The sequence below is a fragment of the Plecotus auritus genome, assembly GCF_963455305.1.
Source record: "Plecotus auritus genome assembly, chromosome: 4".
Taxonomy (NCBI): Eukaryota; Metazoa; Chordata; class Mammalia; order Chiroptera; family Vespertilionidae; genus Plecotus; species Plecotus auritus.
Window position 1 is genome coordinate 34,750,748 of NC_137775.1, and position 15,143 is coordinate 34,765,890.

Consider the following 15,143-nt stretch of genomic DNA (forward strand, 5'->3'; position numbering starts at 1 on the left):
ACATGCAAGTTGACCGTACCTCCGCTATGCCCACAAGCCATGCCCACCATCATCAGGAGCGAGTATGCAAATTAACCCAACCAAGATGGCTGCGGCCACAGAGCCAGCAGGAGGCTTGGGTTTCTCCAGCAATGGAGGAAGCCAAGCTTCCTGCAGCCCTGGACTGTCCTGGCCTCCACTCAAGGCTACAAAGTTTCAATGATAGAAGATAAATAAATCCCAACAAAAATGGTGGCAGCCACAGAACTGGAGAGAGCAGGAGGCTTGAGTTGACCCCGGCGATGGAGGAAGCCAGGCTTCCCGCAGCCCTGGCCTGCCTTGGCCTCCACTCACGGCTACAAAGTTTCAATTATAGAAGATAAATAAATCCCAGATACCAGGGCCTATGCTTGGGTTGCGGGGGTGGGGGTGGGGGGGCGTGGTCAGCCTGCAAACCACCACAGGCCTGTTGCCCAGGCCGCCCCACACCCCAAGGGAACCCCCACCTTGATCCAGGACACCCTTCAGGGCAAACCAGCCAGCCCCCACCCATGCACCAAGCCTCTATCCTATCTAATTAAAGAGTAATATGCAAATTGACCATCACTCCAACACACAAGATGGCTGCCCCATGTGGTCAAAGATGGCTGCCCCCATGTGGACACAAGATGGCCAGCAGGGGAGGGCAGTTGGGAGGAACCAGGCCTGCAAGGGAGGGCAGTTGTGGGTGATCAGGCCAGCAGGGGAGGGCAGTTGGGAGGGACCAGGCCTGCAAGGGAGGGCAGTTGGGGGCAATCAAGCCTGCAGGGGAGGGCAGTTAGGGGAAAACAGGCTGGCATAGGAGCAGTTAGGCATCAATCAGGATCACAGGGGAGTGGTTAGGGGGTGATCAGGCTGGCAGGCAGAAGCAGTTAGGGGCAATCAGGAAGACAGGCAGGAGAGCAGTTGGGAGCCAGTAGATCTGGATTGTGAGAGGAATGTCCGACTGCCCGTTTAGGCCCGATCCTACCGGGATTGGGCCTAAATGGGCAGTCGGACATTCCTCGAGGGGTCCCAGATTGGAGAGGGTGCAGGCTGGGCTGAGGGACACCCCCCCCCCATACATGAATTTCATGCACCAGGCCTCTAGTCTATTCTATAAAAAGGATATTAGATGTCTTAGAAAATTTACAGTATATTGTTCATCAGAGCATTCTTTATAATATTGAAATAATAGAGGCCAGGTGCACGAAATTCATGCACGGGTGGGGGTTCCTTTAGCCCAGCCTGCACCCTCTCCAATCGGGGACCCCTTGGGGGATGTCCAACTGCCGGTTTGGACATCCCTCTTGCAATATGGCACCGCTGGCTCCTAACCGCTCACTTGCATGCCTGCCTGATCACCCCTATCCACTCTGTCTGCCTGCCTGATCGCCCCTAACCCCTCTGCCTGCCTGCCTGATTGCCCCTAACCACTCTGCCTGCCTGCCTGCCTGGTCACCCCTAACTGCCTATGCCTGCTTGCCTGATTGCCCCTAAACACCTCTGCCTGCCTGCTGATTACCCCTAACTGCTCCCCTGTCAGCCTGATTGCCCCCAACTGCCCTCCCCTGCCTGCCTGATTGCCCCTAACTGCCCTCCCCTGCCAGCCTGTTCCCCCCCAACTGCCCTCCCCTGCTGGCCTGATTGCCCCTAACCCCCTGCTGGCCTGATCTCACCCCCAACTGCTCTCCCTTGCCAGCCTGATCTCCCCTAACTGACTCTGCCTCGGCCCCCACCACCATGGCTTTGTCCGGAAGGAAGTCTGACGTCTGGAAGATGGCCGGTCTACCCAGTCTAATTAGCATGTTATCCTTTTATTAGAATAGACAGATTATATAGGATAGGATTGCTTAAATGGGGGTGGGGAGCCTTTTTCAGCAGGAGGAGATGCTCTTGGCAGACAAAAATACATAATCCCTATATCTGGACTGATAGCCAGCCATATGTACAATACCCGTGGTCTGCAAACTGCGGCTCACGATCTACATGCGGCTCTTTGGCCCCTTGAGTGTGGCTCTTCCACAAAATACCATGGCCTGGGCGAGTCTATTTTGAAGAAGTGGCATTAGAAAAAGTTTAAGTTTAAAAAATTTGGCTCTCAAAAGAAATTTCAATCGTTGTACTGTTGATATTTGGCTCTGTTGACTAATGAGTTTGCCGACCACTGCACTATGCTGCCAAACCAGTTATTAAAAAATTGAACTGCTTTCTGACACCTTACACCAAACAGCTGTTGCCCTTAAAACCCCTCCTCAGCCCCCACCTTAGGTTCTGCTTTCACAATTCACCCATATTAGGTTCTGATTGGTCGGTTTCTATGCCAGTCAGCGTCAAAAGCTCTGCCTCCTAGGCCACCATTGGCTCCTCACACTTCACCCAGATTTGGTTCTGAGTGGTCGGTTTCTATGTCAGTCAGCATCTCTGGGCCTATCAATGGGGCCTGATCAGAAAGGCAGGGCTGATCAGCAGCCCTGGTGGAGGCCTGGAGAAATGGAGGCGCAGCTGCTAGCCCGGCCCGGTGAGAAAGAGAGGCAAGTGCTGATCAACAGCTGCTACACAGGCTACGGATCAGACCCTGCTTCTTTCTTCAGGACTCTCTCCAGACCTGATTTGCAGCCCCCTCAGCAGTCAGTGCGGGGTCACCGCACCTGCAGCTGCAGCAGTCAGTGCTGGGTGGTTGGTTGAGCCTCTGGTCGTGACAGACACAGAGTTTTTATATATTAGGATCGGAAACATGCAAATATCCAATGGTGGGGGTATTGTTTAAATAAATTATGGTATACTTTTGTGACTACTATTGAATTTTAATGTGTTTTATTGTTGAATATTTGTTGACATAGGAAAATGTTCAAAATTTTAAAATGGAGGTTATAAAACAGTTTGAACAGTATTTATTGAGACCTTCAGGGTTTCTCTAAAGAAAACCCTTTGAGTCACACTGGCCCAGAAGGTCACAATTATAAGCAGTTTATTTCTATTTACACTGTGTTTTTATGTGAGGGAGGCTTTGGAGACCCTGATAGTGACCTTGGGATGTGGAGCAGCTTAAGAACGTGATGTCATTGTTTTTTGGAAAAGCAAAACTAAACAAAGTATAGAAAAACAAGAGTGTATGGTGTGTGTGTGTGTGTGTGTGTGTGTGTGTGTGTGTGTGTGTAAAACAAGTGGATGGATATAAACCTAAAATATTAGTACTTTTTCTATTTGAGCAAGGGGATAAGTGATTTCTCATTCTCTGTTTTGTGTTTCTGCATTTTCCAAATTGCCTATAATTGAATACATATCATGTGCAATGAAATATAAACAAATATTACTAAAATACAGATATAGAAATGAATATGACACTGCTCATTGTCCTCATGAAGTTTAGTGGAGGGCTAAGTATATTTTGTGCTAAGTCCTATGTTAAAGCCTGTGTAGATTGTTGTACAAACACACAGTATAAGGAAAATGAGGAGGAAGGCCAGGAGGGCTTTCCAGAGGAGGTGGCATGTGGGACTGAATCTTAAAGGATGAGTAGAAGCTAGGAGGTGGATGGGGTGGTCAGAGATATTTCCAAAAAGGGAATGTGCAAGTGCAAAGGTACACAGGCATGTGAGAACGTAGGTATTTGAGATGGTCAGAGGATAAGAACCAGGGGCAATAAAAGGCCCTTTCCACATAGTATCTGCATAGTCGAGTTCCTGGAAAAAAGGGTAGGGCTCTGACCATGCAAAGTCATGTTTCATGACAAGTCCTTTGGACTTTGTCCTGAGGAACTAATGAACAATGAACAGTAGGAGTTAAATCTGTCCTCAGCAAATTTGCACACCTACTGTGTGCTGGGTAAGTTCAAGTCCGTTATCCAATTAACCAGCCATACCCTATCTTCAAGAAATTTGTCCCTGCTGTATCTACCTTCCATCCACCAAGAAGCTTTCCAGGGTGGTCTGGCCAAGCCTAGTCCTTCAAATATCCCACAGTTTATTCTGATGCAGAGCAAGGGCTGGGAGCTACGGGACCGGAGAGTTTAAACCTCCTCATTCCACATTGATGACGCACATACGCAGTGAGGGCCCACGTGGTGAGTCCTTCACGGGCACTGTAAATGCCAGGATAGGGTCCCTGTCCCTGTGGACCTTCCTGTCTTCTGAAAGACAAGCCTGTGTTGGGTGCCTGTGTGGTGGTTAAAAAGGGGTGTATGAGAGGAGTTGGCCTCTAGGGGTTCTTCCCTCCAATCTCCTCACAGAGCCTGTCTCAGTTACTGCCCAGCTTCCCGTAGATCTCACACTGATAGAGGCTTTGCTGCCTACCAGGCTCCAGTACTTACCTTCAGGGTCATCTTTCATCTTCTCAGGAATGTAGGACGTTTATCTGCCTGTTTGAAAAAGGAGAGACGTTAAGAAACACATCCAAGGCACATGCTGTTCACCAGTGGCATAAGGGGCCGGACTCTGGCGTTTCTAAGTCTGCTCAGAATCTACTGTTCAGACCCAACCTCAAATGTTGGCCATATCACTAGCTTTCACATGTTTTCTTTGCCTTTGCTATTTACACAGCACCTAAAGAGCAGTTCGTAAGCACTGAAACTGGTCTTGTTTGAGTTCTAATCGGTAACAGACAGCAAGCACTTACTGAGTTCTAGTTGTTGATCATACCTAGACAAGTTTTCAAACAACATACTAAGGTAATTGTTATGTGACTACATTTACGTGGAGGGATACCAAGACCCATAGAAGTGATGTGATTGGCTGGAGAACTTGGAAGGTTGTTCCGGCTCCAAAGACTTTGGGCTTCCATCTTCCCTTTACCCCACTCTCATGGGGGCATCCACATTTTCTTAGTTTTCTTCAAGTAGCACATTCAACCAAGGACTTCTGCAGACCGTTTCAAGGAATCTGAAGCATAATGTTGCGTGCAGTGTAGTTGTCAGGCTTCGGTGAAAAAAGCCCACGTAGAGGTGGGAGGTGTAGGAGCAAACCCATGAAGTCTTGGATTCTGCCTCCACCATTTACCGTCTGCGAAATGTGATCGTACGCCTAAATACTTGGCACAGTGCCTGGGAATTGGGAGCATTTGGTGTAGACGGGTGTTGGAAGAACACATCGAGAAAGCACCTGCCACATTTCGCGGCACATGTGGGCCCTCACTGGGCAATGGGAAGGTGGCGTACGTGAAACCAGAGCGGTGTCAGTAAACTGATTGGTGAAATGGGTAACTAGGCAGATATGGGAAGGTGTGGCGAGCCCTTGGGGGAGAAGTAATAGGAAATGCCATAAGGGTAGGAGGAAACATTTCTGGGGCAGAAAATTGGGGGATTCTTGCTGAAGAGTGAGAGATGCCACAGGGGCCCCAAGGAATGAGTAGGACAGGTGCCCAGGAAAAGGGGGTGAGCTCTGGCGGTCAATGGCACAGCCTGGGATCTCCTCATGGGAAACCTAAGTGTATTTGTGTTGTGTAATGTCCTTCCAAGAGAGGGAACTTTATATAATACCTAAGGAAAGACCCATACAATGCGAGAGGCCCCGGGAGTGGGCAGCTCATACTGTGCAGTGGGAATGTATGACTTTCCCAAGTGAATGACTTCACCCTGAAAATACAGACACGCCTGGCAGCCCATGACATGGAAACTTCATAGGGGTCCTCAGTCCTGTTTGCTTAGATGGTGTTCTGCTTAATTGACAGCATGTGCTCCTTGCTCCCCAGCCCGCCTGAGAAAATTCAATGATCCTATTGCTCCCATTTCTAGGAAACAATAGAACTCGGCTGCTCTGAGAGGATTATAGAGACAATTTGGTGAGACAGTTTTAGAAGTGACCATGGAGGGGAAAGCGCCCTACATGGACACCCGTGGTTAAAATAGGAAAAGGAGTGAGAAAGTGGCAACTCTAGGAGAAAACCAAAATCATAAGTTTTAATTCAGTCATTTCAAAAATAGCCATTGGACGGTGTCTATTTTCAATCGAGACTACTCCTCTCGGGCTGTTTAAAGGAGTATCTGAGAAAGAGATCTGTTCTAAGTCTCGTCGCTCGTACGGGTTGGTCCTTGTCCGGATTTGCTCAGCTTCTCGCGTTCTTTTTTCTGTCTCTGGAATTCCATAGACAGTAATTAAGGAACTGGAGGCCAGCGGGAGGTCAGGGAGCCTTCGTCAGTGAAAACAGGGATTGTTTGCCACGTACAACACTCCCTTTTTTCCTTGTGGTGAATAGAAGATTTGCTTAGAGCCGATGACTTATGCCTTTCTTACAAGTTATGCAGTTAGCGAGGAACTGGGCACTCCGCAAGCAGAAAGCAGCTAATTGAATCCAGTGTCCTTACATTTTTTCCCTTTCGGATCCTCAACTGTGCCGGTGGAGCCTGTCTGATCATGTAACTCCAAAGGAGCATGTTCCAGAGCTGCCTAATCCTCATTTTGAGATCAGAGTTGACGGAAGGAGAGTGAAGACGTTCTCACAGTGGGGAGGGGTGGGGTGCCGGACGTGCTCAAAATTACCCTTTCAGCCTGCTAAATGCCGAAGCCGGTAAGTTCGCTAGGCATGTTTCATGCAGAAGGGAAAATGTGCTTTCTGTCATTTCAAGGCAAAGCCCTGGATTGCTCTGGGATTATTCCTGCTATGATGCTTTTTTCGCTTCTCAGTCCTCGAGATTTGTTCTTCTCCCCTTGTTTACTTCCCTACCTTCTAACTCCGAGCATTCTCTCCTAGCCTGCTCACCCAATAATAAGGCATCTCTTTTGCAGGAGAAAAGTGAATATTATTTTGAGAACTCAGTGAGCATGCGAGGGATCGAGTGTCCAGCGGTGGGAACTCAGTTGTCTGTTGTGGAGGCTTTCGGTGGGAGGACGCCTTCAGACAGCCTTGCAGTTGCTTTTCCTAAAGCTGCAACCGATCGGCTTCCTTCTCTTAGCCTGGAAGGTAACGCCATTGAGAAAGCGGACCTCGGAAGCTGGAGCGTCTGTGTCCGCTTGCGCGGTGGGTTAACCAGACACAGTTGTGTGAATTTCACAGGCAAATACATTTCCAATCGCCGAAGACTTTTCAGAAATGCTTACGTATCTTAGAGTGGTATGTGCTAGCTCTGGGGGAGAGAGGTCGCCTTAGTGTGGCTGTTAATTGAGACTCTGCACGGGGTGTTTGGAGCTGGAGGAGCAAGCGGAGTGTGTTTCTTCAGAAGGCGCGGTGGGAATCCCGTGCTCACTGTGGTCTCAAGCTATCCCCAGAGGGTTCTGGTGGCTCCTTGCAAGTTCGCTGTAACCCGTGTGCCAGGCCATTACGCCTGTACCTGCACCACTGTGCCATGCAGCTTTTGGGAAGCATTTGTTTGTCTCGTCAGAGTTGCAAGAATTGTAGTTACAGGGTTCAGTGAAGTATCTGTTTACTGACCTGCAGTGACGGGCTTAAATTGAACAACGAGGGGACACTGAGTTTGCGCCAGTACACAAATGTTTGTATCAACAGATGCTGTTAATTGTGTTCCTTTTTTTCCAATCATTTTTAATGTAGCTGTGTTATAAAAAGTCCTCCACGCTGGCTCCATGTCTTTCCTATTAGAACATTGCAGATGTGTCAAGGACGCACATGTTCCAAAAGAAGCTGAGCGGGAAGGAGGCTCCACCCACCTTTTCGAGCCAAAGGGCCCCCTACGTTCCTCATTCAGCACCCTGGCAGGCAATGGTGTACTATCTCTTTAAAGCGGCTATAGTTTTGTGCTTTGGCTTGGTCACTTTATTATGGTTTAAAACTGTGGAGCCAGCTGTCTGCAATCTGATGTAATGTTGCCATGGAAACCAGAAATGAAACACTTAAGCATTCACCACAGAATTACTACATATAGCATTAGCCAAAGTAATTAAACGTTGAGCCCTATGGGCTTTCTGTTGGAAAAATCTGCAATACAAAGACTGGAAATCAAATGCTTGTATTTATAATATTGTAAATCCACTTTTCCACATCCTTTGGTAGGATAAATTAATTGCCGTTTTCTACTAAAGGTTTAGAGATGGGGGGGAGTTATGCAGATGATTGAGTATTTTAGTACTCTGTCCTGGGGCAGGACAGAGAAGGGGAGGAGAAACCATCTCAGTGTTTGAATGTATATAAAATATATACATTTTTTTCACTGTAGTTTATTTAAATCTTGCCTTATAATAGTTCTGAATTTATTTTGGAATCAATCATTCGTATACAGTGCAGATTTCCTTCATCTTCTAAGTTCCTCCCGGTGGGAAGATTTCTTAATTTAAAAAAAAAAAATTGTAGCCCTAGCCAGTTTGGGTCAGCGGATAGAGCGTCAGCCTTCACACTGAGGAGTCCCAGGTTCAATTCTGGTCAGGGGCACATGCCCCAGTTGCCAAGCTTGATCCCCAGTGGGGGGCACGCAGGGGGCAGCCCATCAATGATTCTCTCTCATCATTGATGTCTATTTCTCTCTCTCCTTCTCCCTCCCTCTCTAGAATTGATAAAAACATATATTTTTAAAAATTGTAAATTCTCACCACCCCCCCATATATCTGGGTATATTTTCTGAATAAAAAGACATAATATGTTATTTCCAGCATTTGGGAAGTGACACATTGTTTATTTAAAAGGAGAGACATGAAATGAGGAATTTAAGCTTAAAAGAACTTTTAAGTTTAAAAGAAATGCATGCCTTTTACAGTCTTTATGTTAAAACAGCCGGAGAGAACTTTTTAAAGGCAAATATTTCACAATTATTTTTCCTCTGGACTCTGGAGGAAGTGAGAAGTCAACACCTCAATAAAAAACATTGTTCGGATACCTTGTTCAACTCCAGTAACTTCTAGGCTACTTAAGAGATTTTTCTATTTAAAAAAAGAAATATATATATATATATATATATATATATATATATTTTTTTTTTTTTTTACTGTATATATATATATATACACACACACACACACACACACACACACACACATATGGTTTTATTTCACATTTTTCTTCATATAAATTGTGTTGCATCTGTCTTGTCTAGTATTAAAAACATGGCAATGCAAAGAAAGTTATCGGTGCCCTGGCTGGTTTGGCTCGGTGGATAGAGCATCAGCCTGCGGATAGAAGGGCCTCGGGTTCGATTCCAGTCAAGGACACATGCCCAGGTTGCAGGTTCGATCCCCAGTGGGGGTGTGCAGGAGGCAGCCAATCACTGATTCTCTCTCATCATTGATGTTTCTGTCTCTCTCTCCCTTTCCCTTCCTCTCTGAAATTAATAAAAATGTATTTAAAAAAAAGAATAAAGAAAGTTATTGGTTGCTGTAATTTGTGTTTTGTCAGAGGCAAACACTTCCAAAATATTCATTTTTTTAAAGAAAAGTATCCATTAGTTCAAAGTTCTAAAGAGCTTCTGTTTCTTAAAGTAGATGGGCCATGTGAAAGCAATTAAATAAGTACCTGGAATATGTTATTTTTCACCATAGTGAATCTGGGCAGAGGAAATTAGGACTGGGGAGTGTCTTTGCCTTGAAATCTGTTGTCCTGGTTTCACTTTTTTTTTTTTTATTTCTCCCAGAAAAGTTCCCTCTGATGGCTTGTTTCCTATTTAAGATTTGTGTCTTTGTGGACTGAAGGTTTTTGTGTTCTTTCTGTATTCCATTTCTCTTTTTACACACACACACACACACACACACACACACACCATCACCACCACTCACCAGCAACCCCAAGCTAGGTGTGAGGTATATATAATACATCAGTGATTTTTACCCTCTAATGTAGCTTCCTATATCTTGATTATAAACAAGATGCTTATTTCATTTTCAGAATTTTTTAATTTGAGGGTTATAGACATACATACCTATTTTAGGTTTGTCCATTGTTATGTACAGAGACTTTCTATGATCTGGTATTGATTATTCTTCAATTAAACTTGCCTGGCTTTTGAGATACATCAAGAAGGCAGAATGTTTTTACATGTTTATGTGTAATTCCACGCATTGTGGTTTTGTTCAGGTGCCAATTACCCAGAAAGAGGGTTGACCAAGTTCTCATTCCTCTGGTTGACCACTGCAACCGTTTCATTGTACATAACAATTCAGTCAAGTAAAAATGAAATTCAAACCAGACAATATCATTATAGAGTAGGAGCTATATTTATTTCCTTGTAATTGTCTTACATTTTGAGTTTTAGGCCAAATGCAGTAAGCCTAATTACCAGCATGCAATATAGCCTCCTCCCCCCCAATATCTGGGGGTGCAATTTCTATTCTTTTTTTTTTTTAATGTTTGCTTATTTATTTATTTATTGTTAATCCTCACCCAAGGATATTTTTTTCCATTGATTTTTAGAGAGAGTGGAAGAGAGAGGGAAAGACAGAGAGAAATATAGATGTGAGAGAAACACATCGATTGGTTGCCTCCTACACAACCAGGGCCCAGCCTGGGAGGAGCCTGCAACCAAGGTATGTACCCTTGACCAGAATCGAACCCGGGACCCTTCAGTCTGCATCCCACGCTCTATCCTCTGACCCAAACTGGCTAGGGCTAATTTATATTCTCGATCACCAGGTAACCAATAGTTAATCTTAATTTTGAGATGTGTGTGCAACATTTTCTCTAGGAATTTTAGAGAAATGGACCATGGATATTGATACTCTTCACAGCAGGGGAGCCTGAGAAATACCCCTGTCCGATGACTTGTCACTTATGGGTTGTAATCATTATTCTTTAGTGGTGAGTGATTTGCCTAGAGTCGTGCAGGGAGAAAGTACAGGCTGGGAGCCCCAGGAAGGAGGCCCGGAACTGGGTTGTAGTTATCCCTCCATAGAGCCACCGTGCTGCAGAAATATGTGCAGACTCACGACATGCACCATTTTTATACCTAAGAACTTCATGTCATCTCTACCCCGTTTCCTCGTGAATTGTTCTGTGCTCACTCTTGGTTAAAGTCGCAGTTAATAAGTGCATTTCTTGGGAGGAAGTCTCCATACTGAACCCGTGCTCAGAGATGTGGCCTGTTGTGTGCGGGTTTGCCGTGGAGGCACTCCTCTCCCCGCTCCTTCAGGGAAGTGGGTTTGAGGAAATGGAGAGAGAGCCGTTGCCAGGATGTGCAGTATGAGCTGGAGTCGCACCAGCTGCCTAGGGTGTGCCGCGCCTGCGCCGCCCGGGCTCTGCGCTCCCGGGATGCCGAGCCGGCCCTGCGGCAGCCCATTTCGTTGGAGACGTCTTTGCATTTTTTACATTTTGAACAGATAAAGCAGAGGAAGCTGCGTTTTGAGTGTTGGAACCGACTTGGAAGCGAAACCCTCATTTTGATCACAAGGAAAGGATTGTTTTTTGCCTGGGTCACTGCTGTGGAGAGAGATTTTTTTTTCTCTCTGTAATATTGGATACTTGAGGGAAAACAGCTGGGCTGAGCATACTTGAATTGCTGCAAAACGGAATGGGATGCTGGGGAATATGGACTGTAGCGTATGGCTGAAAAGGTCAGCTTTTTCCCTTGTCCCTCGTGGAGGAATGCAGGGGCTGTCCTCATGCGGGCCAGCTGAGCTCTTGGAAAGAGCTGGGAGAGGCCGGAGGGATGGCTGAGATGTGGCAGGAGGTCCTCACGGGTGACACAGAAGGCGGCTTTTTGCATCTCTTCCCTTTTTCCTGCCCTGCTGGTTTTGATTTTCGGAGAGGACTGGAACAAGTCAACAGAATTTTGGTTTGGAGAAGTAGTTGGTGACCACGTTTAAACAGCAAGTCCTGATGGGCCAGACAGATGAGAGCCTGGCCCAAACCACAGCAGTGAAACTGGAGTTACAGGGCCAGCCTTGGAGAGAGAGTCCGCGGAGCTCTCCTGACGGGCACCGGGAAGTAGTTGAGACAAAATGCACCACATGCCCGTCAAGGGCAAGGGTGTGTGTCCTGCTGCCTAGGACCTGCTTCTCCACTCAGATCTTAAGATGGTAGGTGGAGCTTCAGGAACCTGTTGGGCAGATTTGGTGGTGCCCCAGGTTCCAGGTTCCGCTGCGGCACTGCCAGAGTGCACGCCGGCGGTGAGGCCTGGCTGCCCCAGCTGCAGGAGCAAAGCTCCAGAGCAGTTTTCTGATTAACTTTTCTTTTGTTTCTTTGCCAGTCAAGAGAACAATCGGATGATGAGACCGAGGAGTCGGTGAAGTTTAAGAGGTTACACAAGCTGGTAAACTCCACTCGCAGAGTGAGGAAGAAACTAATCAGGGTGGACGAAATGAAAAAGCCCAGCACTGAAGGTAAAAAAGCAAACTCCACCCTGTTTATTCCAAAGTTAATCATGCGAACTGCATTTTTTCCGTAGAAAAAGAATAGGATTTCAAGTAGAAAATGGGTTGAGTTCTGGCAGAGAGAGAATTGGGGCTGCATGTTAGCAGGGCAATGCTCAGCAGGTTATGGGATGAAGGCTCTGGTGTCCAGAATTTGCGGGGGGGCGGGGGGGGGCTTAGTATTTGAAATGCTAGTACAAAGATGGGAACTGGCTAGTATGTGACAGTAAAATCTTCTCACGGTGTGGCATAGCTTTAATTTTGAGCTTATACTATTTTATATAAACTTTATTTTATAACTTCCTCTTAGTATAAGCCTCTGCCCCCAAAAGGACAGTGGCTCTTGCCCAGCAGAGTTAGTAAAAACTTGATTTGCATCCATCTCAAACAAACATCTGGCAATTAAGGCGCTTCATATCCTTCGCATCTCTGAGGGATGATTCGTTCTTCCTGTAAACTGTCTCAAGTCTCAGTTCAAATGAGGCTTTAAGGATCTTCTGTGCTAAGTGGATCATTGAGAGCTACACTGCTGCCTAAGCCACTTGTCCGATGAAGCAATAATGTCAAAGGGGGTAGGAGCTTGGATTTATTGGAATGAGTAGTTAACCTTTGAAGTGTAATTACGACAGTTTAAATCACAACCAATCTGTCTCTCTTTTTTGTTAGTAATGTGCATTTGCAGCATCTTATAAAATTCTCCCCCAAAGATAAAAGAATAAGATTTCCTATTTGGAAAATGATAAGTGAATTGAAACAAACGCTGGAAAGAATGTCTGTATTGTTGAAATGTCACACCTACATTGTGAGGAATTTCAACTTTTTAACATGTAGATTTAAGAAGTATCATTGTAGAGGTCTTTCTTTTTTTGTACATAGATGAAACCAAGCTGTGGAGGGAACTGAATTGCCCCTTATTTACGTAGATGATCGTTTCCTGTTGTTATTATTGCTATTTTTATTTTAATTTGTTGTAATTATTTATTAGTTTAAATCCCCTAGAGGAATATTGAAGGTAGAGGGGTTACTGTGGGAGAGTGGAGTTAAAAGGGGAAAGAGAGGAGGAGAGAGGGAGAGAGATCTGCTTTATGGCCAATTTCATAAACTTAAGAGTTGAAGCTAATTCCTGGGTTTCTTTTGGGTGACTTCTTTGCATGGTAATTCTGTTTACTTTTGGATGCAATGCTGCTGTTGCATTTGGATGTTTTAATACCTGTCTGCCAGTCACGGTTTCCCCTTATTGTGGCAGCTCTTCCTGACATCACACACACGGTGTCCGTTAGTGATATTAACTAGAACCCCATGGAGTTGCCATCATTGAACCTGGGGGGGCATGGCATTTAAAAAACTCATGCACACCTGACAAAATTAAATCTCAAACATCCCAGCTAGATTGGTGGATCTTGTTCATAAATGAGATAAAATGAGTGGAGTAGTTAGTGTTGGCCCCTTCAGACATGACACTCCTGTGTATTGAGGCAGCCTTTTCCACTAGAATAACATTTGTGAAAACACAGAAATATTCTAACTCCCATAATAATCTCAGAATAAATAATTCAACTAACTCTGAGAGACATAGTTTAAAGAAAAGAAAAAAAGAAAAACCGACCAAAAGAGATAGCTCTGGGGTAAACAGTAATGACCTAAGTGACTTCTTACTCTGAACTTTTAATTCATCTGTGTGTGAGTAGGTGTCTCAGATGGATGATGGATTCAGTGAGCGGAGTCCCAAGTGAGGTGGGGAACTGGGATGCCACTGACTGGGCTTGCTGGTATCACCAAGAGAGGTCCCAGGTGTGTGTGCAGCTCAGGGCATCTGCATCGGGCTGCCCCCAACACCCTGCTAGGCAAGCACTCCTTCCAGCCCCTGCATAATAGAACTCTCTGAGGTTCCTCATTGGCAAAAGAAACGGTACTTTCTACTTTGGCCCCTACTTCTGCCGGCAGTTAAGAGTCATACTCCCAGTAACCCCTGCCCTCTGCCCCAGACCTTCAAAGTGGGATCCTTTTGACTTCCTGCGTGCCTGTGCCAATGCTAAGTTGTCTGAATACTTACTGAGACCATTCTGCATGACAGGCACTTTCCTAAAAACCATAGATGTTATGTCCCTTTTGCTATATCATCCTCAGAATAGCCCCCAGAGGCAGGACTAATACCAAACTCATTTCCCAAGTGAGGACACGAAGACACCAAGAGGTGAAGTAATTTACTCAAGCTCATCCCACTGAGCCAGCCAGCACAAGACACAGAATTCAGTCTGGGCAGCCTGACTCCACATCCTGGGTCTCCACTCTGCTGCCACGCTGCCCCTCCCCCAGCCCTGGAGGCTTGGGAAAGCCTGCAGAGTTACAGTCCTTCACCCAGACTCACCCTTGTAACTTGAGTTTCAAGTCCTTATCTGGGGCACGATGACCCGATGACCCGAGACAATGTTAAACTGTAAGCCAGGTCAGTGCCCTTTTCTGTGTCTGCCCATTTCTGTGTCTTTCTCCTTGAGCCGATACCCTCCCACCGCCTTCCCTCATTGTTCCAGCTCATCTGTAACCTGATAATGAATCACTCGCTCTTGTACAGTGCGTTTCAGCATATAGAGTACCTTCACATACCCCTTCTTATTTAATTTTATCCTCTCAGTCCCCTTGCAGTAGGTATTACAAAGCTAGGTAGGCATTATCACCAGTGAGGAACAGACTCCGAGACTGAAGTAATTGCCCAAGATCGGGAGATGCTGAGTGGCAGAGCCAGGGCTGGAATCCAGGGCATCAATCTGTGTTCTCTCTCAGCATTAAGTCATCCTATTCTGTCAAAGTCACCTTTCCCTCTGTGTTCTGGTCTCAGCTGAATAAAAAAGGTAAAGGTCAGTATGTGAAGCACGTCGAGCTAAGTGATGATGGAGGGAGCACTTTTTTGATTGCCATTCTCTCAGT

General features: G+C 45.9%; 1 protein-coding gene across 3 annotated transcripts in view; it reads left to right on the forward strand.

Moving 5' to 3' along the window:
• SASH1 (SAM and SH3 domain containing 1) overlaps positions 1-15,143 on the forward strand; it is a 182,863-nt gene that overhangs the window by 134,328 nt on the left and 33,392 nt on the right. For 2 of the 3 annotated variants that reach the window (XM_080666223.1, XM_080666224.1), the window contains exon 9: positions 12,056-12,188. In XM_080666223.1, the coding sequence (XP_080522349.1) occupies positions 12,056-12,188 (133 nt within the window). Of the gene's footprint in view, positions 1-11,749; positions 11,886-12,055; positions 12,189-15,143 lie in introns of those variants that run through there. The other variant, XM_080666225.1, reaches the window with a different exon arrangement.